Source organism: Sminthopsis crassicaudata, chromosome 1 (genome assembly GCF_048593235.1).
Source record: "Sminthopsis crassicaudata isolate SCR6 chromosome 1, ASM4859323v1, whole genome shotgun sequence".
In the NCBI taxonomy this organism is placed as follows: domain Eukaryota; kingdom Metazoa; phylum Chordata; class Mammalia; order Dasyuromorphia; family Dasyuridae; genus Sminthopsis; species Sminthopsis crassicaudata.
The window spans coordinates 6,780,854-6,802,845 of NC_133617.1; the positions used below are offsets into that span (position 1 = coordinate 6,780,854).

At 43.0% G+C, this 21,992-nt stretch overlaps 1 protein-coding gene and 1 gene segment (V, D, J or C); one reads left to right on the plus strand and one right to left on the minus strand.

Moving 5' to 3' along the window:
* Positions 1-727: 727 nt before the first annotated feature.
* Positions 728-17,071, plus strand: LOC141550627 (uncharacterized). 2 transcript variants are annotated; one of them, XM_074281513.1, is made up of 5 exons: positions 728-1,006; positions 3,140-3,192; positions 6,872-6,998; positions 8,526-8,621; positions 12,051-17,067. In XM_074281513.1, exons 2-5 carry the CDS (start codon positions 3,160-3,162, stop codon positions 13,205-13,207), a joined length of 1,413 nt encoding a protein of 470 aa, XP_074137614.1. In that variant the 5' UTR covers positions 728-1,006; positions 3,140-3,159; the 3' UTR covers positions 13,208-17,067. The 2 variants fall into 2 exon arrangements, with proteins under 2 accessions (XP_074137614.1, XP_074137694.1); XM_074281593.1 differs by lacking the exons at positions 728-1,006; positions 3,140-3,192; positions 6,872-6,998 and adding an exon at positions 7,026-8,193 and having other exon boundaries at positions 12,051-17,071.
* A 679-nt stretch (positions 17,072-17,750) lies between these two features.
* On the minus strand, positions 17,751-18,260 carry LOC141551168 (immunoglobulin lambda variable 7-43-like). The segment is given in 2 exon segments: positions 17,751-18,073; positions 18,197-18,260. Coding segments are annotated over 2 exon segments (351 nt in total).
* Positions 18,261-21,992: the final 3,732 nt, after the last annotated feature.

A 21,992-nucleotide genomic window follows, 5' to 3' on the forward strand; every position in this document is an offset into this window, starting at 1 on the left:
TCGACAAAACAAACAAACAAAAAACAAAACAAAACAAAACAAATAAAAAATAACTGGTGGGAAAACTGGAAAAGAGCACGTCAGATACCAGGCATTCTCACCCTAGAGAAAAGAGTGAATAGAAGATAGGGCTCTCTGAGAACAAGGACTCTATTCGCAGAGGAAGTTGACACATCTGTTGCTCTGTTGCACAGGGCACAATCAAGAGCAGTTGGTGATGTTTGGAGACCCAGGTTTGAGATGAGAGGACACTTCCCAGAATTAGAGCTGTCCCCCAAATGGAATAGATTTTCTGCCTATTGGCTGAGGAGCCAGTCCTTGTCGTCTTACTATCGGGTCTGACCGTAGAGGGTCAAAGATCACTGCCACAATGGCAGCATTTAGTGCGCTCCGATGGGATTTACAGGTTCACATCTTTTCTACTAGCCCGGTTTCCCAAGAATCCTTTGCTGCCAGGTCCTCAGAGCAGAGGAGCCATTAGTTAGTCCGGGGCTGCACATTTGGCGGGGCAGAGATAGAAAGAGGAAGATGAGAGTGGGAAAAGGAAGGGGCTGGAAGGGGAGGAGCGGGCCCAGAGCTGGCCCGCCTGGGGGGGTCCAAGTGGAACGTGAGCTCTGGTGGAGTTTGGAGGCATGGGAGGAGTTTAGGGCAAAGAGGAGGGAATTTTTGTGTGAAGGGGGGTGTGGGGCAGCAGAGGTAGTGAGAAGCCTCGAGTCCGGGACCTGGGTGGGACCGGAGGAGAGAGCTCACCCTCCTGGGGGATGGGCGGGGAGGGACTCTCGAGACTAGAGAGACCCTCCCGGAGTGGGTTGGCGGGAAACAGGAAGTGTTTGAGCTGGGGTCGCTGCTTTCCTGCTCCTGAGATCCTTCTCCCTTCCCTGCTGCAGAAACTGCTCTGCCTCCCTTGCAGCTCCGTTCCCTCGCCGTTTTCCCTTGGGGGCTCCGATCCCCGACAGCTCCGATCACTTTGGTTTCTGGAAGCCAGACCCGCTCTTGCAGCTCCCAGGTAGGTCGGAGGCAGCGGCCCTCGCATTTCCTGCCCCCTGCTGGCTGCCCCTGCCGGGGGCTCCCATTCTCCTCTCCTGACCTCCTGGGGAGTGTCGGCCTAGTCTATCAGGGGCACCCCTTGCTAGCAAGCTGCCCATTGGATGAGCTCCCCAAGCCTAAGCCTTTTACAGACTTCCAAGCACTTCCCAGACTTTCCCAGATTCACCACTGGATCCAACTTTCCCAGACTTTCCCAGACTTACCCCTGGATCACCCTATCCCAGACTTTCCCAGACTTACCCCTGGATCACCCTATCCCAGACTTTCCCAGACTTACCCCTGGATCACCCTATCCCAGACTTTCCCAGACTTACCCCTGGATCACCCTATCCCAGACTTTCCCAGACTTACCCCTGGATCACCCTATCCCAGACTTTCCCAGATTTACCCCTGGATCCAACTTTCCCAGACTTACCCCTGGATCACCCTATCCCAGACTTTCCCAGACTTACCCCTGGATCACCCTATCCCAGACTTTCCCAGACTTACCCCTGGATCACCCTATCCCAGACTTTCCCAGACTTACCCCTGGATCACCCTATCCCAGACTTTCCCAGATTTACCCCTGGATCCAACTTTCCCAGACTTACCCCTGGATCACCCTATCCCAGACTTTCCCAAACTTACCACTGGATCACACTATCCCAGACTTTACTCTGCCCATAGGAATCCTGATTTTAGCCTTTTGATCAGGACACAGGGGTCCTGTCTTCCTGTTCCCACCTCACAGCTACAGATCCAGGCATCCTACCTTCAGACTCAGGCTCTTTTAAGGATCCAAGAGGATCCCCAGGATCCCACCTTGCAGTTACCCAAGCTCTTTCCTGCTTCCTCTTATCTGAATCCTTGGCTCTTGGGCTGATTCCCATCAGATCCCAGGCATGTGGCTCCCAGTCTCCCCTTTCCCTTTAAAGATTCCAAACCCAAACTGTTCCAGAGGGTCCCAGTGACGGGGTGAAACGGTGTCCTCTTTAATCTGTAAAATAATCACTCGGAAATTGTGTCCCCTTTGATTCCTGGCCTCCCAGATTCCAGAAAGACTTTCCAGGAATCAAAGGGACACAATTTCCGAGTGATTATTTTACAGATTAAAGGGGACACTGTTTACCCATCATCCGCGGTCCTCCCTAGCTCCTAGTTAAACCTCAGGATTCCCAGGCTCTGCCCCCCTGGGGCACTTTGAGCACTCTAGTGGCCCTGACCTCTGGCCTTGACCTATATTGGCCTGTCTGGCCTCCCACATCCTAATCTTTCCCCCCTTACCTAGAGCTCCTGCTTTCCTGCCTTTTCTCCTTTCAGAGCCTTCAGTGTTGAACCCCAGACTGGATTTAGACTCCCAGGCTCAGGCTTTCCCTGGTCATTCTCTGGTGCCTCCACTCCAGAGCCCTCCCCATCCTCAGTCTCCCTTGGCGTCCCTCCTTCCTATGTCTGTGGGTTAGCTGGGCAGCCAGGCTACAGGGAGGGCAGAGGACCAGGGGGAGGGAGAGCTCTGACACCCCAAACCCCTCCTACCTCCTAGGTCTCTGTGGAAGGATCGCTAAGAGAAGAGGGAAGAGAATGGCGGAAGTAATCTTCCTATTCAGACCATCTCCACTTCCCTGCCTGACCCTCCCTGCTGCCTGCCTCCTCCCTGTCTCTTCCCAGGGTAGGGCTAGGGCCTTTGTATCCCCTGAGACCCTTCCTGCTTAGAGAAAGAGGGGGAAGAGCTCTTATTGCTCTCCAGTTCAGTCTTCAAGGCTTGGCCCAAGTACATATAGGGCCAAATGCAGACACCAAAATTGGAGGGAAATTAGAACATTTTTATTGGGGGGCCTACAAATAGCAATGAACCTGGATATGAACTCAAAGACAGCCAGCCTGGGGCTAAGGTTTTGGGGTGGGGAAGGTGGGCTGACTTCCTGGGGGCTCCCACCTGTCTCTTGGTTATCCTTGATTATATTAGTTAAATCCTTCTTTGGTTAGTCTGTGGCTGTTTCATTTGTGGGACCATTAAGGATGGGGGAAGCAGGAACCTGAGATAGAGAAGGACCAGGGACCAGAGGGAGAAACGTGGCAAAATGGAGTCACTTTGGTTGCTTTGCTGCCTCCACAGGGAGCCTGGAGCCAGAGGGGATGGGCCCCGGGAGCCTCCGACCTCCTCCTCAGGTGAGTGCAGGCCATCCCGGACCTGACCATCAGCACTCACAGCCATTGCCATGGACGTGGAGGATGGGCTGTGAAAATAGCAATACTTAGGGATTTGTTTTTTTTTTTTTTTACAAAAACAGACATGAAATTGAGTTCGGCAGCAGCAGCCCTGCCTGCCCTCTTCCGGCCCAGCTTCACTGGGCCCTGGCTATCTTGAACACTAAGACCCCGCCAAGGCCCCAGATGGGTGCCCTCTCCTATTTGTCATTATAACTGACTGACAAGGTGGACCATTTCACTCAGTAATCCCTACTCCATAGGGATAATTTCTGCTCCATTAATGCCTGCCCAGCATAGTTCACACACACTCACACTCACATGAACAAACTCACCCAGACTCTCGCACATACATTCACATCTCACCGCTCAGACCCACTCATGCACACATACACACAAACACCCAGATTCTCTCCCCCCTCTTTCCTCCTTGGCTGAGCTCTCCCTTATGGCACCTGGCACTCCAGGAAAAGCCTCCACATTCTAGTCTTGTCTGCACAGGCCTGGAGCAGAACCCTGAAGGATTGCGCACTTCTTGTCCTTCGCAGTGCCGTCATGGGAGAGAAATTGTACTCCTGGTTCCTCTCAGGTCCTTCTGCCTCAGGTCTCTCTTGACCTTCTCCCCTTTACCATGTCTTGGGTCCAGTCAGTAAGCATTTAGAAAGCCCACAGGCTTTTACATGAGTCCGAGAGGTCTAGTGCAGAGAGCTGTGGTGTAATCCTGCTGAGCTTGTGTTTCTAAGCTCTACCCTGGCACATTGCTTGATTTCTTCTGTTTAAAAGAAGCTACGAGGATTCTCCCCTTCCCTTCTGTTGTTCCTGGGTAGCGGGATTAGCTTTACCACATACCATGCTACCAAACAAATTGGCTTCCTGGTGATTTAATTTGATTTACCCTGTGCAAAATGCAATGTACTGGCAGAGAACATGGGAGCAACAGGGGAAAAAGAAGAGCTGAAAGAGTCACATGAGCAAATCATGATGCTCCAGAAGGGTTCTTGAAATTTTGACTCTGCTATAGGCTGCAGCAGGTCCTAGGTTGCCCTAGAAGGGTGTAAGATGGAAGTGACTCAAGTCAATACACAGTTTAGAAACTAAAAACAGACACTCCTAGGTCATTCCACAAATAAAAGGAGGTTTTCTTTGTATTGCATAAAAAAGAAAGACACTCAGGAAGGAGATGAGGATACTTTTTTGTTTTTCTCTTCACTTGTGTTGGAACTTCCTGAACTTTTCTTCATGTGTGGTGTTTTTATTAGGAGTGCTAAGAAGGACTGGCACTCAACCTCCTCTTCCCTCTGATATTATTATACGCAGTTGTTTCATTTCATAAATTACTCTTGGCTATAAGATCATGTCCTTTGCCTTTTGGCACATTCCTATTCCAAGCTCTTTGCTCTTTAATGATGATTGCTGCTAAAATGTGAGTGACCCTGAGGGTAACTTCTTGATACTTGAATTATACTAGAATTTCTTTCTGGCTGCTTGCAGGACTTTTCTCATTGACCTACAAGTTCTGTATTTTGGCTATGATGTTCCTGGGAGTTTTCATTCGGAGATCTCTTTCAGAAAATGATCTGCTCTCTTTAGTTCCACTTTCTCTTCTGCTAATAAAATACATAGAAAGTTTTAAGATTTCTTGAGGTTTGCTGTCTTAGGATGCTTTTTTAATGGCATTCTGACAGCCCAAGGATGCTTAAGTTATATTCAAGCTATGTTTTTTTGAGTCAGTGTTTGGAGTGACTCTTGTCACTCAAAGGCAGATAGTTGGTGTAGTGGGTAGAGCATCAGCCCTGAAGTCAGGAGGATCTAAGTTCAAATCTGGCCTCAGACACTTACATTTCCTGACTTTGTGACTCTGTGCAAGTCACTTAACCTCATGTGCCTCAGGAAAAAAAAAAATTCACTCTTCTATATTTGTGTCTTGGTGGCAAGATTTGTTTTGGGTTTAGTCTTTTGCCCATTCTTCCAGCTGACTTGTCTTGGCTGGTCTTGTTTCTGCTTGTTTGGTGTACTGAGTGTTATCTTATTCCAGGATCTTAGGGGTAGGAGAATCCCACAAGCTCTCAGTGTTCAGAAGGGGTCTTGTAAAGGCTTGGCTAGACTTTGTAAGCAAGACCCTGCTTTGAAACCGAGGCCTGAGCCTTGAGTGGCAGAGCTGCCATTGGCAGCTATCCAATTCCATTTTCCTCCAGCGATGAGAGGTTCAGCTCTTCTCAGCAATCCAGTGATCCAAGACAATTCCAATAAACTTTAGCTAGAAAATACCATGCACATCCCGGGGTTAAAAACTAGAAAACCAGAGATATCTACATTGTGGTTTGGAGAAAAGAATGTTACTGCAACCCATTTTCTTAGAAGGAGTAACTTAGGGAAGATTTTGTGCTGCATCTATGGAAAATTCCATTGTATTCAATGTGGAAATAATATTTTCTTATACAATGTGTCCTGTAATACAAACATGTTCTTTTTACCCAACTAATTTATCATGCACTGTTTTGGAATTAAGGGCTTAAGCACCTTTCCAAATTCTTGGTTATAAATAAAGTCACCCTTTTCTTCTGGGGGAATTCTTCTGTAACCATTGAACCTGGGCAGAGAAAGTTTCTACCTGCAAAAGTGTTGTTCACACTTTCATGAATAGAATTCAATTCTTAAACCATCGATCCCTCTAAAGGAATTGGAATAAGAGTTATTTTGAAGAAATAGGGGAAAATGGTGAGAAAGCCAAAAGATCAACCAGTCCAGTATCTCAAATGTATGAGATGTTAGTGGGGGATATGAAGAGTTAAGTGCTCCAAAGTATCTGATAAACTCTGTGTTCCTACGTTGGTGTTCCCCTTTTAGCTTTGTTATTGATTAATGTAGAACTGCAAATAGAACTGTGAGTTCATTTACATAACTCAAACTAGTTATTAGAGAAATTGTTGGTGTTAATGTTGAGAGTCTATGCTAAGTGGTACTGAGATCTATTATGGAAGAAATTTTTGCAGGACTGTCTGAGGAGTTTCTACAAGTAACCTGGAAGAAAAAAACCAGTTCTGGGGGAGAGTTGCCCCTGAGGACAAGACATTTTCCAGATTTCTCCAAGAAAAGATGTTTCAGGGACCAGATAACTGTGTGGGACAATTGAATACCAAGATGAAAATTGGATCCTTTTCATGTTTTCATCAGATAAGACTTTATTCCAGCTTCTCAGGAAACACAATGCCTCATTTCTTTAACTTTGTTCTTTTAAGTGATTCCCCCAAAACTTTTTCTCACTGAGCACTTTGAACTTGCCAGCTTCTCACAGAATTTGCAGAATTTTCTTGAGAACATGTTACTTGTGTCAGTTCTGCTGAGAAGGAAATTTCCCATTATCCTCTCATTCTCTTTCACAGATCCATCTATTCAGAAGTAAAATACAAACTTTCTTCCTAATTCCATAAGGAGATATATTCTATAAGAAGACTTTTCTCAGCTTTATTCTACCTGATCATATAAAATGCTTTTCTCTAAATTCAATCAGACTCTTAATGACTGAGTTTCAAGAACTGATTCTGACACTCATAAAAGGCATGAGCTTTGGGCAAATCCCTTCTCTGTGTTTCATTCTAAATTGACGAGGTTTGGCTTTTCATGACTTTTGATGGTTTAGGAGCTGGTGACATTCAGGGATGTGGCGGTGGACTTCACCCAGGAAGAATGGGGCCTCTTGGACCATCCTCAGAAGGAATTGTACAAGGAGGTCATGGTAGAAAATGTCCGAAATCTGCTCTCCTTGGGTAAGTTCCCATAGTAACTCTGAATCTGTAATCAAAGGGTATATCTTCAGTCCCTAGTTTTCTGGGTTGACGGGATTTATCAATTAAAAGGGGAAAATGCTGGTCTTCTGAATCCAAGAGACAGAATCCTCCTGCAGCAATCAGGATGTCTTTGCTTTGTATTATAGGACCCTGAGGGTGTCCTTTGTTGTCCTGAAGCTGTCTCTTACCAATGTTAGGTCACTTTAGGTCAAAGATTAAGTCTCCAATGACTTGCAACTAATCTCAGAGATTATTTTGTCTAATCTTTATCTAGACATGAATTTCATCTGCCAAAGCTTTGAAAACTGCTCAGGCAACTCTCCCATATAAACCTTTCCTCTTTCTAATGGGTCTACTATTTAGAACATTCTTCTTTTTGACAGCTTTCAATTTGGAGCCTAAATAATCTAGTTGTCCCTACTGTAGGAAGTTCTGTTCTTAATTCTTTCTATTGCCTTCAAATTTCTGCACAGGTGGTGGGAAAGGAATGGAAGGAGATAAGCCTTTTATTTTCACCTACTATTTGCTAAGTATTGTGCCATGTGGCTTCTTTATAATACAGTAACAACAATCTTGTGTTAAGAAGGAATCCCAGCAAATAAGTTATTTTGATTGTTCTAAGGATCTAAATTCACTATAAAGGATATAATGAAAAAGGATAGTATCTGCATCCAGAGAAAGAATTAATCAATAGAAATACGTATAAGATAATTTTTCACATCCCCATACTTATTTCTATGTAATTTTAGCCATCTCTATGGAGGAGAAGGAAAAGAAAAAAAAATGGATCTCATAATTTTGTTATTTACTTGAAAAGAATTGCAGGTTGTGCATTGTAGATTTACAGTTTCATTTGAAATCACCTTTTTTTTTTTTAAATGTAAATGCTTGTTTTGTTTCATAAATTAAAAATAAAGTAAAATATTATGTCACTTCATCCTCACAATTACTTTCCAAGATAAGTGATATTATCCTCCCCATTTGAGAATTGAGGAAACTGAGGAAAACAGTTTAAGGGACTCACCAAGTAACTGTTTGAGGCTTGATTTAAATTAAACACTTCTTACCCTATGTCCAGATTTCTCTCCTGCACTACTAGTTCCATTTAACTTCTAGAAAAAGAATACCATCAATGAGTCCATCCATCTTTCTGAAGTCCGTTCATCTGAAAAAGGTGAAACAACACTGGATTTTCCTATTATCACTGTTGCTCAGCCTGAGGCTTCTCTGGCTCACTAACTCTTTTTACCCTGGTGTGGGGTTAGAAGGTTCTTCTGTTATAGATCATAACAAGATGAGGTGGTGGAAGGGCAAAGGGTTGGGCTTTCTCGGAACAGACTGTCCAGCAGGATAATGTGGCATATTCTACATTACAAGTAGTATAGACTCATACATAATGGGGTGGATCTCAAAATAGAGCAGCACAGGATCCTCACCCTTTTCCCTAAAGAGAACTAAATTACAAGTTTTTCTCCATCCTCATCCCCAACTGATTTCCCTGCCCAGGCCTTCCAGTTCCCAGAGAAGATGTGATCTCTTATTTTGAAGAAAGGGAAGCACCATGGATGCTGGACCAAGAAGGCCTAAGGAGCTGCCCTCCAGGTGAGTGATATGAAAGCAGGAGTATAAGAGATATAATTGCAAGGTATTATCCTGAGGTAAGTTCTAGGCTTGGGAGAGAAAGATGTGCCTTAGAATTCTTTTTCAGATATTTCCTAACAGTGGCTTTTGGGGCTTGTCACTGAATCTCAATTTCCCCATCTATAAAATGAGGGGGTTATATACCATGGCCTTTTAGCTCCCTTCCAGAGATCACCTACGATCCTTTAGAAGTCATTGTTTGGAATTTGTTGCCATGGAATTCTTTTGAAAGTGCTAAAAGGGATTAGATTATCCAACATAAACTCTTTCTTAGGACTTCTTCAAGTCAGCAGACATTTAAGTGTTGGCTACATGCCTGGACCTGGGATAAGCAGCAGGAACATAAAGAGACACAAGTGGCATCCATTGTTCTCATGGAGGTCACAGACTGGTAGGAAAGAAAATACATCAAAAACTAGATAGAGACCCATTGAGGATTGGAATTAACTGGAATTAAACTGGAATTAAATTTGGTACAAATCACTAGTTAGTAAGGATAATAATGATTTAAAAAGGAGAACACAATTGGAGAACAAATAGTCAAAATGAATTAAAACTAATGGGGGACTAGTATTTATACAATTTCCATTATGTGTCATGCACTGTATAAATGTGTCCTCATTTTATCCTCAGGAGAATCTTAGGACTTAAGTGCTATTACTTACAGATAAAGATAAGATTAAAGATAATCACAGGATTAGCAACTTTCTAAAGTGGAATCGGAATTTGGGTCTTCATGATTTGGAATCCAATAATCAATCCACTGTACCACCAGTTATATTCAGATTTTTTGGTAGAATATCATAAAATAGCTCACACATGTATAAAGTAAAAAATGAAAGAGACTTTGGCAAACCCCCATCAAGGGATGGAGATTCCATTTTTTAAAATTCTCTTACCAATCAAAATAAATTACTAATTAATGTTAAAGAGATTTATTTTTCTTTTGGAGAAGCACTGTACTAAATGACAAATGTATTTGAAAGTCGATTGTAAATACTACCTTTTTTTTTTTTTTTGGAAAAATAATGTTTATTACAAAACAACTTTGAAAGGACAGAATTTCTTTAAATAAAACTTTGTTTTTTTTCTACCACTGAAACTCTACCTAATGACTAATTCAAGTTGCCAACCAATTCCTTTGAGAAGCTGACATATGGAAAAGCAACATAAACCGAGGGCAAGTTCAAATTAGAAAAATAAGTTCAAATGAGAAAATAATCATAGTATCTCAAACTTTATTTTTGTAGAAAGGTTGGGATGTTCCATGATGATTCCATGATGGTTTCTACTGTGTGCATGCCTACTGGCCATAGCTTGCCATCCCTGCTATAAGAATGAAACCTCTGGATCTGGTGATTACAGGCTTGATGTGATGCTGTTATTGAATAATCCAGGAATGAAAGAACTACTCTGGTGTAGTGAGAGACAGCCTCTGAGGGTCTTTGCACACCTGTGGCCACTTGTACATGAACATCCAACCTTCCCGGAATTTGGGAAACAATTTGATGTCAAGTTGAGAAACAGAAATGTTAGGGCTGCTAGATGGTACAATGGATAGATCATGGACCCTAAAGTAAGGAGGATCTGAATTCAAATTTGGTCTCTGACACCTAACACTGACTAGCTGTGTGAGCCTAATCAAGTCACTTATTCCCAATTTTCTCACTAAAAAAGAAGGAGAAAAACTGAAAGGCTACCTTGCATTTAGAGCAGCCAGAATTTGATGTAATCATTACACAATCATCAAAAGCAGTGTATTTCTGATGGTGAGGGTTTGAAATCACTGCAGAAAGATAGCTGTTAAAGTGGGAAAATGCATGCACCTGCTGTCCCAAAGGACAAATATCTTTATAACCAAATCAGACAATTATTTACCACTTAAGGTGTCAATGGCAGGTTTTCAGGTCAAATCCCATGGATCATTATTTCAATACTTCAAGAGGTTTGTGAATTTCTAAAAGAGAAAGGGGTGCAATAGTGAAGCATGCGCTAACCTTCCATATCACAGAATGATGAACTCAATTTCCTGTATGGGACCCATATTTTCAAATGTGGGTGATTTCATTCATTTTTTAAAATTGTGTTTATTAGAAGGATTTCATGCATTTTTTGAAATTGCATTTTTTTGAAAGGATATCTGGGGGCAGATAATAATTTTTTTAAAATAACTAATGGCTATCTCAAAAAAAAGTAATGGGTTGGAATAAAATCACTTATGCCTCAGGAGAATACAAAAACAAGTGTTAGTGTTTTGGATATAACCTTAGATAAAAAAAATGGAAAGTGAACACCAGGGAAATTTGTTATGCTTACAAGCAAGATAGGTGACGAAATAATGTGAATATTTAGTATATGTACCCCAAATGGCACATCTTTGAAAAAAAGGATTGAAAATACAAATAACAAAAGGGAAAGGGAAAAATTGGGAGTGGAGATAATTTATCAGATATCTGGGGCAGAGTATGCCCATTCACAGGGTATAAATTCTTGTCTCAGCTGCTGGGATTTGAGTTAAGTCATTAGCCATTCTAAGCTGATGGCCTGAGTTGTACATGTCATGAAAACAAAGGCACTTCCTGTTTTTCATATATATATATCGTCAGGATCCAATGAAATTGTGCATGAAACTCATTAGGAGTTAACTCATTCTTAGGATGTGAGCTAATGGGATTTTAGAATGTTTGGTTTTGCCCATATAAAATTTTTCTCTTTGCCTGGATATAATGTCTAGGCTAACTCTCTGGAGGGCCTCAGGATCAGTCAAAGTCCTTGGTCTTTAGGAGGAAAAGTGAAGGAGGCAGGCAAGCTGCCACATGACTTGATAAAGATGGATCCTGGACTATGGAATCTGGAGCCTCAAGTCTTCTCTTCTAAGTGTACTTTGGCCTAGAGACTCTGATCTCTCTCCCTCAGCCCTCCAATCCTTTTTTTTTTCTTTCTTTCTTTTTTGAGGCTGGGGTTAAGTGACTTGCCCAGGGTCACACAGCTAGGAAGTGTTAAGTGTCTGAGACCAGATTTGAACTCAGGTCCTCCTGAATTCAAGGCTGGTGCTCTATCCACTGCACCACCTAGCTGCTCCCAGCCCTCCAATCCTTGCCTACTATTATCTCACCACCACACATTCAGCAAGCACCAATCATAAGGAGAACCATCACATCACTATCTCATCTAAGTATATGCCTCTAGAACCCTTATCTCACAATGAGTAGGTAATTAGTCTTAAGTCCTCTGCTGGCTCAGATTCAAGTACACCTCTTCAGAGTTCCAGCCCTCTACACCTGGGGAAATAGAAAATAACTGAGTTTCTGTTCTGCTGATGAAGGGAAGGGAATATAAATATATGGGTGTCTACAGTGTCTGTATTTGTTTTATTGTTTGTTTTTTCAGGAGAAATCAGACTTGAAATGAAGGAAAGAACTACAGAGCTCAACCTTTCAGTGGTAGAAACTCAAGAGCAAAGATTCATGAATGATGATCCCTGTGGCTTTACTTGGACAGAAACCTGGGCTACACATGACAGAATGCATACGGGAGAGAAACCTTATAAATGTAACCAATGTGGAAAGGGTTTTAGACAAAAGAGTGTTCTTACTATACATCAGAGAATCCACATTGGAAAGAAGCCTTATGAATGTGACCAGTGTGGAAAGGGTTTTAGGAAAAGGAGAAGTCTTACTGTCCATCAGAGAATCCACACTGGAGAGAAACTTTATGAGTGTGACCAGTGTGGAAAGGTTTTCACACAGAGGGGATGTCTTTCTGTACATCAGGGAATCCACACTGGAGAAAAGCCTTATGAGTGTAATCATTGTGGAAAGGGATTTAGACAAAGGGGAGCTCTTAGTCTACATCAGAGAATCCACACTGGAGAGAAACCTTTTATATGCAATCAATGCGAAAAGGCTTTCAGAAGAAAGGAAACTCTAATTAGACACCAGAGAATACATACTGGAGATAAACCTTATGTATGTAATAAATGTGGAAAGGCCTTTAGAGGAAAGGAAGGTCTAATTAGACATCAGAGAATCCACACTGGAGATAAACCTTATGAATGTAATCAATGTGGAAAGGCTTTCACACAGAGTGGATGTCTTTCTGTACACCTGAGAACACACACTGGAGATAAACCTTACGAATGTAATGAATGTGGAAAGGCTTTTACAGACAGGAGAGCTCTTACTGTACATCAGAGAATCCACAGTGGAGAAAAACCTTTTGTATGTAATCAATGTGAAAAGGCTTTTACAAGAAAGGAAGCTCTAATTAGACACCAGAGAATACATACTGGAGATAAACCTTTTGAATGTAATGAATGTAGAAAGTCTTTTAGAGATAGGAAAACTCTTACTGTCCATCAGAGAATCCACACTGGAGTGAAACCTTATGAATGTAAGCAGTGTGGAAAGGCTTTTACAAAAAGTGGAGCTCTTACTGTCCATCAGAGAAACCACACTGGAGAGAAACCTTATGACTGTAAGCAGTGTGGAAAGGCTTTTACAAGAAAGGATGTTCTTATTGTGCATCAAAGAATCCACACTTGTTAAGAACTACACCTAAGTACCATTAAGGATCGGGCAGCTTCTCCAAAAGCTCCCACAGCTGTGAATCATGACACATCTGAAGGAATTGCAAAGTAGCCTTTACTGACACTGCTTATGTATTAGGAATGAAATAAATGGGAGGTAGGAGGAAAGAGGAGGGAGATCAGAGAATGCTATGCTCTTTGTATTATTATCATTCAGGCTCCTTGTATTATTATCATTCTCTCACATGAAAGGATCTATTCTGCTGGTCAGCAGCCACTAATAGGTGGCTCCCAAAATATACACCGGAGAGAACAATTATAAATGTAATCAATGTAAAAAGGCTTTTCCATGCATCTAACTATACATCAGAGAAATCACACTGGAGAGAAACCTGATGAGTGTAATCAATGTGGAAAAACATTCAGGTATAAGAAGTATATTGCTCAACATCAGAGAATCCACACTGGAGAGAAATCTTAGGGATGTAATCAGTGAGGAAAGGCTTTTACACAGAAGATCAGACCTACTGTACATCAGACATACTAAAACTGTTTATGAGTGTGATCAATGTTTTAAAAAAAACCTGGCAAAGAAAGAAATTTGTTATATTTCAGAAAATTGGAAAAAACTTTATGAATGTTGGAAAGAGTTAAGAAAGAGTTTAAGAGTTGGAAAAAACTTTATAAATGAAATCAATGCACAAAAACTTTTAATTTCTAGGAAGTATATTGCTAAACATCAGAGCATCCACTCTGAAAACTTATGAGTGTAATTAATGTGGAAAGCCTGTTATGGGGAGAATAAACACTGGAGAGAAAACTTATGAATATAATCAATGTCATCAAGCTTTCAGGAGAGAGTCAGCCTTTATTGTCTATCAGAGAATTCATAGGAGCCAGGATTCTTGTCACTGATATATATGAGTGAGGAAAGGCATCCAAATGGAGTACAGAGCTTCTTCGCATAAAATTCATTCTGGGTATAAACCATATATCCATTCAATGTGGGAATACCTTCAGCCAAAGATCATCTCTTACTTTATACATCAGAGGATTCGAGCTAAAAGAAACCTTATCAGTGTACTCAATAGGGACATCCCTTTCTCTGGAAAATGGAGGTCTCTAGTGAAGGATTGGATTTTGTATCTGACTGTAACAGAATAATGAAATAGGGGAAATAATTTATGCTAACCCACCAGGTTGCAAAACAGCAAAAGGAAGCAATATAAGTGTTGAATTGCATTACTGCATGAAAGGACATCTGGATGTTCTCAAAAACAGAATAGCTTCAGAATAAGGAAAACGATTCCTTTCTATCATATGTCAACAGGGGAACAATGTTTGGTAAAGGGGGAAAATCCATGTTGTTTGACCAAGGATATAAAAATTGGAGCAATTTAGGCAATTTTGTGGTCTCCTGAAGCCCTCCTACATTACTAAATAGGTAAGAAGCTCAGCAATTTCAATCTAAAAAGCTTCCCATGGTTGCTCCAGCTCTGCTAGCCTGGAAAGGGAATCCAAGGGAACTAAATTCCATATAAGAGCCATCTCAACTGCTTGTCAGATGCATTCAGTTGTTTAGGGCAGTCAAAGGGACCTTCCTAGTCTCATCTAAAAGAAATACTTTTGTGTCTAGATGAATAAAAGCTGATCTTGAGACAAAGTCCCTTTAAACAAAAGGAAAAGGATATAAAGAGAATATAAACTTTCCTATGTAACCTTTCAAGCACTCAAAAAGAGAGTCTTCCTCTATTTTTCTAAGTCTGGTCAAGTAGGCAGACAAGAGATATAAAGAAGGAAAGCTTTTTCCCAGTCTGCAGAAATGTAAGGCATGGAAAGTAACTTAAAAGTGAATTTGTCATTTCAGTAGGGAGGGTGTTACCAAAATGCCAGAGACTTTTCTCATCCTTTTCATTGCTCAGTCCGAGGACCTGCACATTGTCAGTGCTTTCAAGGTGGTATGATGTAATGGAAGGTCTGTTCTCTATCTTCCTGGTCAGAATTCTACAAGTCCTTGACCCAAATTTGGGTCTCTTGGATAACATTTGGTACAGTTTCAGTAGGTTTCTATTGAACTCTATTACTGTTAGCCTCCTGGAAGATTTTTTAGCTTCAGAGAAACTGAACTTCTGCTTCCTCTATTGTACAAAAAGTTTGAGAGGCAGAGTTTCTACATAATCATTTAGTTAATAATGCTAACATAGTACTAATAAAAGGATGGTCATTTGGCTGTCTCTTTTAGCCCAAAGAGGAATCATGGGGTCACAGCTTATATGCTCTGAGAAGAATGGGCATTCTTGGGAATGGCAATCAACTCTGGTTAACTAACAAGAAGTGGACTTTACATAGAAAGGAGGGCTCATTCTAATGAGGGGCTAGGAGTGACATCATAGAATTCTGGGACAAAGAGACTATTTCTGTACCCAGACCATCCCCAGTCTTGGGCAATCTAGACTGAGGATCTATATCCACCCAGATTTGCTTGGATTGAACACAATGAGCAAGAATTCACTGAGGTAAGGTCATCTAAGTGGGGTAAATTTTTGCCAGAGATCAATAATGTCCTTCCAAGGCTGGACTTTGAACAAGGAAATAAGACGGGGGGAAAAACCCACATCTTCACAATATTAAATATTGGTTATTCAATCATCATTTCTTTCATTCCCCTATTTGATTCTATTGAAACACAAGACTCCTCTAACTAATATGGCAAATACTTTTATCAGGAGTTTCTAATCATGGGATCTATGAGGGGAAACAATGTGAAGGAAAAAGAGGAAGATTAGTGGGCACTTTGACAAGATCAAAGGGAGCAATAGACTTTATACACAAAAGGTGCATGGGGAAAAACACATAGTTGGTTGGGTTTTTTTTTTAATTGTCCATACAAATAAGGCTCAGAAATTGTATCTCATATAGCTGTCTGGGTTTGGGGACATCATCTGATGCAGTTTTTTAAATTAACATACTAATGTATTTACCAAAACAGTCATAAATAACATAGTTCCTGTCACATGCTTTCTCCATCAAATTCCTAAATTTATCTTCAGTGTGTCTTTCATTCGTTGTTAAGGGAGGTGGTGAGCCAATGCTTTGAATTGTTCACCCTTACAGAGAGCAGATCTCAACCAGTACTTGGAGCAGACTCTTCCTGTACATGGACTTATTCAATACTGACCCTTTACATAGAAGAACGTAGTCTTTTGCCAACTAGCTCTTCACACAGAAAACAAATGAGTCTTTTCTCCCATCAGCTCCCAGCATTTAAGCTTTCCTCCAGTCAGATAACTTCTCATATTAACTGCTGAGTCTGCCAGTAATTGTGCTTAGCCCCAGACAACTTCTTAGCTCTTGTGACTTTTATCACCTGCATTTACCTATTCTGCTCCATCAGCTCTGCGTTCTGTCTTCTCCCATCAACTTCCATCCTGAATTTTTGCTCATCTTCTTATCTTGTTTCTCTAGGCACTTCTACAACTTGGGTTTTTCATGGGCTATCACAACTGAAATCAGGACTTCGGGGTTTATAGTGACCTGCCTACATCTTGGATTGAGAAATCCCAAATCCATATTTCTGACAGTGATTATGCAAACATCCTCAAACAATTCTCTCAGTCCAGTTCCCCAGTAATAATCTGTAAAGCCACAAAAACCATAATATTCACACTAGTCTTTGGGAACATCGTGCAGTGCTTTTGCTTCTGTGCCATTTTCACTCTTGTAATCTCAGGACTTTTGTCTGAGAGATGATTTTCCCTCATATCCTTAGAATTACCTATATGTCTTCTCAGGGTGCTCTTTCATATATTTTCCACATGAATTTCCTTGTTCTGCCCCCTTTCAGTACATAAAACATTCCTGTAGAAGAGAAATTATGGGAGACACAGAGAGAGAAAATTTCTATCTGTGGATTTATGAAGAAATTATATATGACTTCCACTTGTGTCATATTTTTGTGTATATATGTGTGCATCTGTGTGTGTGTTTTATATATATATATATATATATATATAGAATAAAAGGTAAGTATCAGGAAGCAAAAGGACAGAAGCAGCTGAAGAGATCAGGTAAGGCTGCATCCAAAACCTCATTTGAGCTCAGTCTTGAAGACTTCGTAAGAGGCAAATTGAGATGGGAGTGCATTCTGAACATAGGGAGAGCCACACAAAACCACAGAGCTGGGGGTTGGACTGTCTTGCATGAAAAAGAGGGAAAACACCAGTTGGGCAGGACCAATGACTTCAGAGAGGGGATGATGTATATGGGAAAGGTCGGTTGGGACTGGGTATAAAAGGCTTTCAATTATTAAGGGAAGAAAAAAATGAAAGCTGTTGAGGGCCTCAGGATTTCTGGCAGCATTTGGTTTGTTATTAACAAGCCTGCCAACTTAAACACAAAAGTCACTTTTCCGGATCAGCAGAGACCCACTGTGATCACTGATTTGGCCAATAACAGCAGGAAACAAATATCTCTCATTAACCCCTAAGCTGGGAAGCAGAGCCCTCAGGGAGCCTGTGCGGCTGGGAGCAGGCCGGCTGAGAAGCTTTTGTCTCACTTCTCCCCTGGAGTCTCTCACTGTGCTAAGCACTGCCATACCACAGGACACAGTAATAGTGAGCCTCGTCCTCAGCCTGGGCCCCCTTGATGGTGAGGGCAGCTTTGTCCCCAAGGAGGGACCCTGAGAAGCGGGCAGGGACACCTGGTACAAGGTTATTGGTGCTAGAAATGATCCCCCTGGGAGATTGGCCGGATTTCTGCTGGATCCAGCAGGGAGAGAGACCAGAGGTGACGGCCCCTGTGCTGGAGCTGCAGGTCAGGGTGACTGTCCCTCCTGGGATCACAGTCAGGGAAGGCTCCTGAGTCACCACAGCCTGGGCCCTGCTCCCTGAAACAATCAGCACAGACACGGGTCAGGAACAGAGAGAGGCCATCCCTGCCAAGGCAGCTCGTTTCCCGCCCAGCTCTCCCCTCCTCCACCCCATGAGCGCCGGGACTCTCTCTGCCCAACCTGTGCAGGCACTGAGCAGCAGGAGCAGCAACGGGCGCAGGTCCATGGTGCAGAAGCTCTGCCTCCCAAGGCTCCAGAGCTAGGGCCGGGCTCCTGTCAGGGCTTCTTATCCCCCAGCTCACCCCACCCCGGAGGGTGGAGGTTCCGTCATGCAAATCTGTCTCCCAGCTCCAGAGATTTGAACCCAGTGTCCGGGGACCTTGTGGGAGTTGACATATGTAGACAGTGGGTGGTTTTCTGTGTGGTTCCTCCACTGGGCAGAGCCAGGAAACAGCTTCTGGGGAGGCAGACATCCCTGACGGCACAGAGACACCTGCAGCTCTGGGCATGGCTGCCTGCTGTCTGAGCTGTGAGCACTCACCATGACTCAACTATGGTGGTCCCACAGCGCCCCCAAGTGCCAAAGCCTCCCAATGGCAGTCAGGACCCACCAGGACAGAGCCAGAAGGACATTGGATTGGCCTTTCATCTGCTCTCAGGCCCCGGCCCCTTAAGCTGGGTCCTTGGAGCTCCTGGGTCCTCCCCTATGCACAGTAACCAAGCATAGCTCACTCAGCCCTCTCTGCTGGGAGTCCCTGCCTACATGAAAGCACAGGAGCCCGGCCTCTGACACATGGAGGGCTCCCAGATGCTCCCCCAGGTGAGAAGGTGGGAAAGTTGACCTGAAGAGGCTGCTTCCAGTCACCCCAGGGAGACCACCAGCTTCTCCCCAAATGGAGGCTTCCTGGAGCCAGCAGAGAAGTGCAGTGAGATCCCCTTTGGGGTCACTTCCCTGCTCCCACTCCCAGTTTGGACTGGGCTTATTATTTTTTTTTTGCTGAGGCAATTGGAGTTAAGTGACTTGCCCAGGGTCACACAGTTAGGAAGTGTTAAAATGGACAAAGCTTATCAAGTGACACACTGAAGCCTCTCCAGGTTTTGTGGTTTGCAGCAGGTTCCTGCCCAGATAAACCAAGGATGCTGCTGAGTCACCTTCTGACTCCTGAGGCTGCGGCTACCAGCTCTGGTGGACTCACCTACTGACCCAGTCACTGGTGGGACCTCTGATGGATCCCAGTACCTCCTGAACTCCTATGCTCACTTCCCACTCCAGTCTCAGAATACTCATTGATCTAAGGACATAAAAAAAAAAAAAAAAAAATGGAGGCACCAAGTTCTCAGGGACACATGATTCCTGGGAAAGAGAGCCTAAGAGCCTCTCCCTGCCTGGAAGACCACAGGAGAGACCTCCTTTGTCTATGTCCCCAGGAATACTGCCTTTTGTAGCTAAAAACCATTTACAATAGCTACCTCCACTTTTTTTCCCCTCACTCTTCTTAACTCTCTACACTTTAGCTTCCAACGTTATATTCAACTGATATTTTCCCCCGTTACCCCGATCGCTTCATTGACAAATCCGATGGTCTTTTCTCAATCCTCATCTCTCCTGACCCCTTTTTTTTTTTTTTTTGCCTCATTCCCATTTGCTTCATTTTTTTTTACTGCAATCCACTAACTGTGGGTCCTGCACAAGGCCCTGTCCTAAAATTTTCTTCTCTGCTCCTTCTATAATTTTTCACCTGGTGGATCCAACCACTATCTGTACGCTGATGATTGCACAATTAATGATCCTGTCCAAACCTCTGCTCATGTCCAATGTCCAATCTCCAAATACCTCCTGGAAATCTAGAACCAAAAGTCATAGAAGCATTTGAAACTCAACTTCTCTAACACTAATTCCTTATCTTCCCTCTCCCCAAAGAATTATCCCCTTCTAAATATCCCTATTACTATCGAGGGCATGATTATCTTTCCAGTCAACTCTAGACACTGCCTTCTCCTTCTTAGGATCTTTTGGCAACCCTTTCCCCCCACCTTGATGATACTGTCACCTCTCTGATATGTTACCCGAGCAAGTCTGACCATGCCATCCCCAACTAGGAATCAATCCTCTTCGATGGCTCCCTATCATCTCCATGACAAAATTCAAAATCCTCTTTGTCGTTCAAAGCCCTTCATTAAGAGTCTGCTTTCCCTATTTCTACAGCATTCTTACACTTTACACCACCCCCATTGCACTTCACATAAAGGCCACTCGGGAATCCATAGACAATGACTTCCTTGTTGTTCCTTGAATGAAACGAGCCATGTCCCAACTATGGGCATTTCCACTGGCTGTCCCCCATGCCTGCAACACTCTCTCTCCTCATGTCTGCCTCCTGGTTTCCCTGGTTTCCTTCAAATTCAACAAAAGGCTTTTCTGATCCCCTTTACTCCTAGTGTCTTCCTTCTGCTGATTATTTCCCATTTATCCTGTAAACAATTGGTTTTTCATGGTTATCTTCATGTTGTTTCCCCCAGGAAAGTGTGAGCTCCATGAGAATTCCCTTACAACCCTAGGTGGAAGGGAAGGACATAAGCAATTTCTAAAGGACATTTCCTATTTCAACCTGTTGATGGCACCATAGAGCAAAGAAGCCTTCCCCGGCTTTTCACCCAGGATAAGATACTTTTTTCCAATCAGTTCCCAGCATCAAAGCTTTCCCCCAACCCGATCAGCTCCACCCAACAACTTCAGTCCTCCTAACATCTGGGCTAAGCTCCAGCTTCTCAGGTGTCTTGATCCTTATCACTTTCATTCTATTTCTCTTCTTATCCCACTCTTATATACATAATGAGAAAGGATAGCCCAACCATTAACTAATATTGAGTGAAATATTGCAGCAGCCATGCTGTAGGGGTACCCCACACACAGGTGTTGGGACTGGGAAATTATAGAAACCCTCGGTAGGTGGGACAGTTTGTTCCCTCCAGGAAAAATTTCCAATGCAGAACTTACTCAAGGTTTACAGGATTCTCAACTCCCATGACTGATATGGTGTGCCTTTTATTCATCATCAGATGCTCTTGCAGTATTCTTTAGTCCAGGACTAGGAGTGAGCCCCCAAAGCTAGAGCTCCCATTGGTCCTAGGGAGGGAGCGTGTCCCGGGAGCCAATCAGCGGAGGCAGGACACTGGGGGTGCCTCGGCTCCCTCCTTCTCCTCCAGGTGTGTAAGCAGCTCCCTCAGCCCAGGAGAGTAAACCCCTCGGCTAAGCAGCACCTTGAACAGCGCCAGTGCGGCTTTCCCTGGCAGTTCGGGAAGCTGGGGGAAGGGTTTTGCCCAACACCTCCCTAGGATCTCTGAGCCCTTAACACATCCCAGCGCCCGGTGGGAGAGACACCATCAGCACCGCCTATCCAACGGCTCTGCCCACCCCCTATGACGCGATTACAAAGGGCACTAATTAAAGCTAAAGATGGACAGGATACATCTGATTTAAAAAATAGAAGTACATCTGTGATTGAAGACTCTTCAGGTCAAGAAAGAAGAGGATACACTCCTTTTAATTTGGAAATTATCAAAGATCTGAAAAAGGGTTGCACTCTTTATGGGGTTACATCAATTTATGTGAAGATGTATTTAGAGAATTTGACTTTTGAAATTTAAATCCCTAATAATTGGAAATCTATAGCAAGGACATGTTTAGAACCTGGACAAAACTTGTGGCTTTCTGAATACAGTGAACTCTGTAGAATACAAGACCAATGAAATAGGCAAACTGGAGTTAATATACCAGTCACCTTTGATCAACTAACAGGTTTAGATCCTTATGCAGACATTTTATCACTGGCCAAAGATTAAGGCAGACAATCTACATGCCTGGTGCAGGAGGATCAATAGCAGCTGAAGTTAGCGCTATCCCTTTGAGATGGACATTTGAAAGTAAAACAGGAGATTTTACTTTTTGTAGTTGAACAAATCCCAGTCAATCTGT

Excerpts from the sequence above, each read along its gene's own strand:
- LOC141550627 (XM_074281513.1), top strand. The coding sequence starts at position 3,160 with ATGGGCCCCGGGAGCCTCCGACCTCCTCCTCAG. Across the intron at positions 6,999-8,525 it reads CCGAAATCTGCTCTCCTTGG|GCCTTCCAGTTCCCAGAGAA; the intron begins GTAAGTTCCCAT and ends TTCCCTGCCCAG. Across the intron at positions 8,622-12,050 it reads CCTAAGGAGCTGCCCTCCAG|GAGAAATCAGACTTGAAATG; the intron begins GTGAGTGATATG and ends TTGTTTTTTCAG.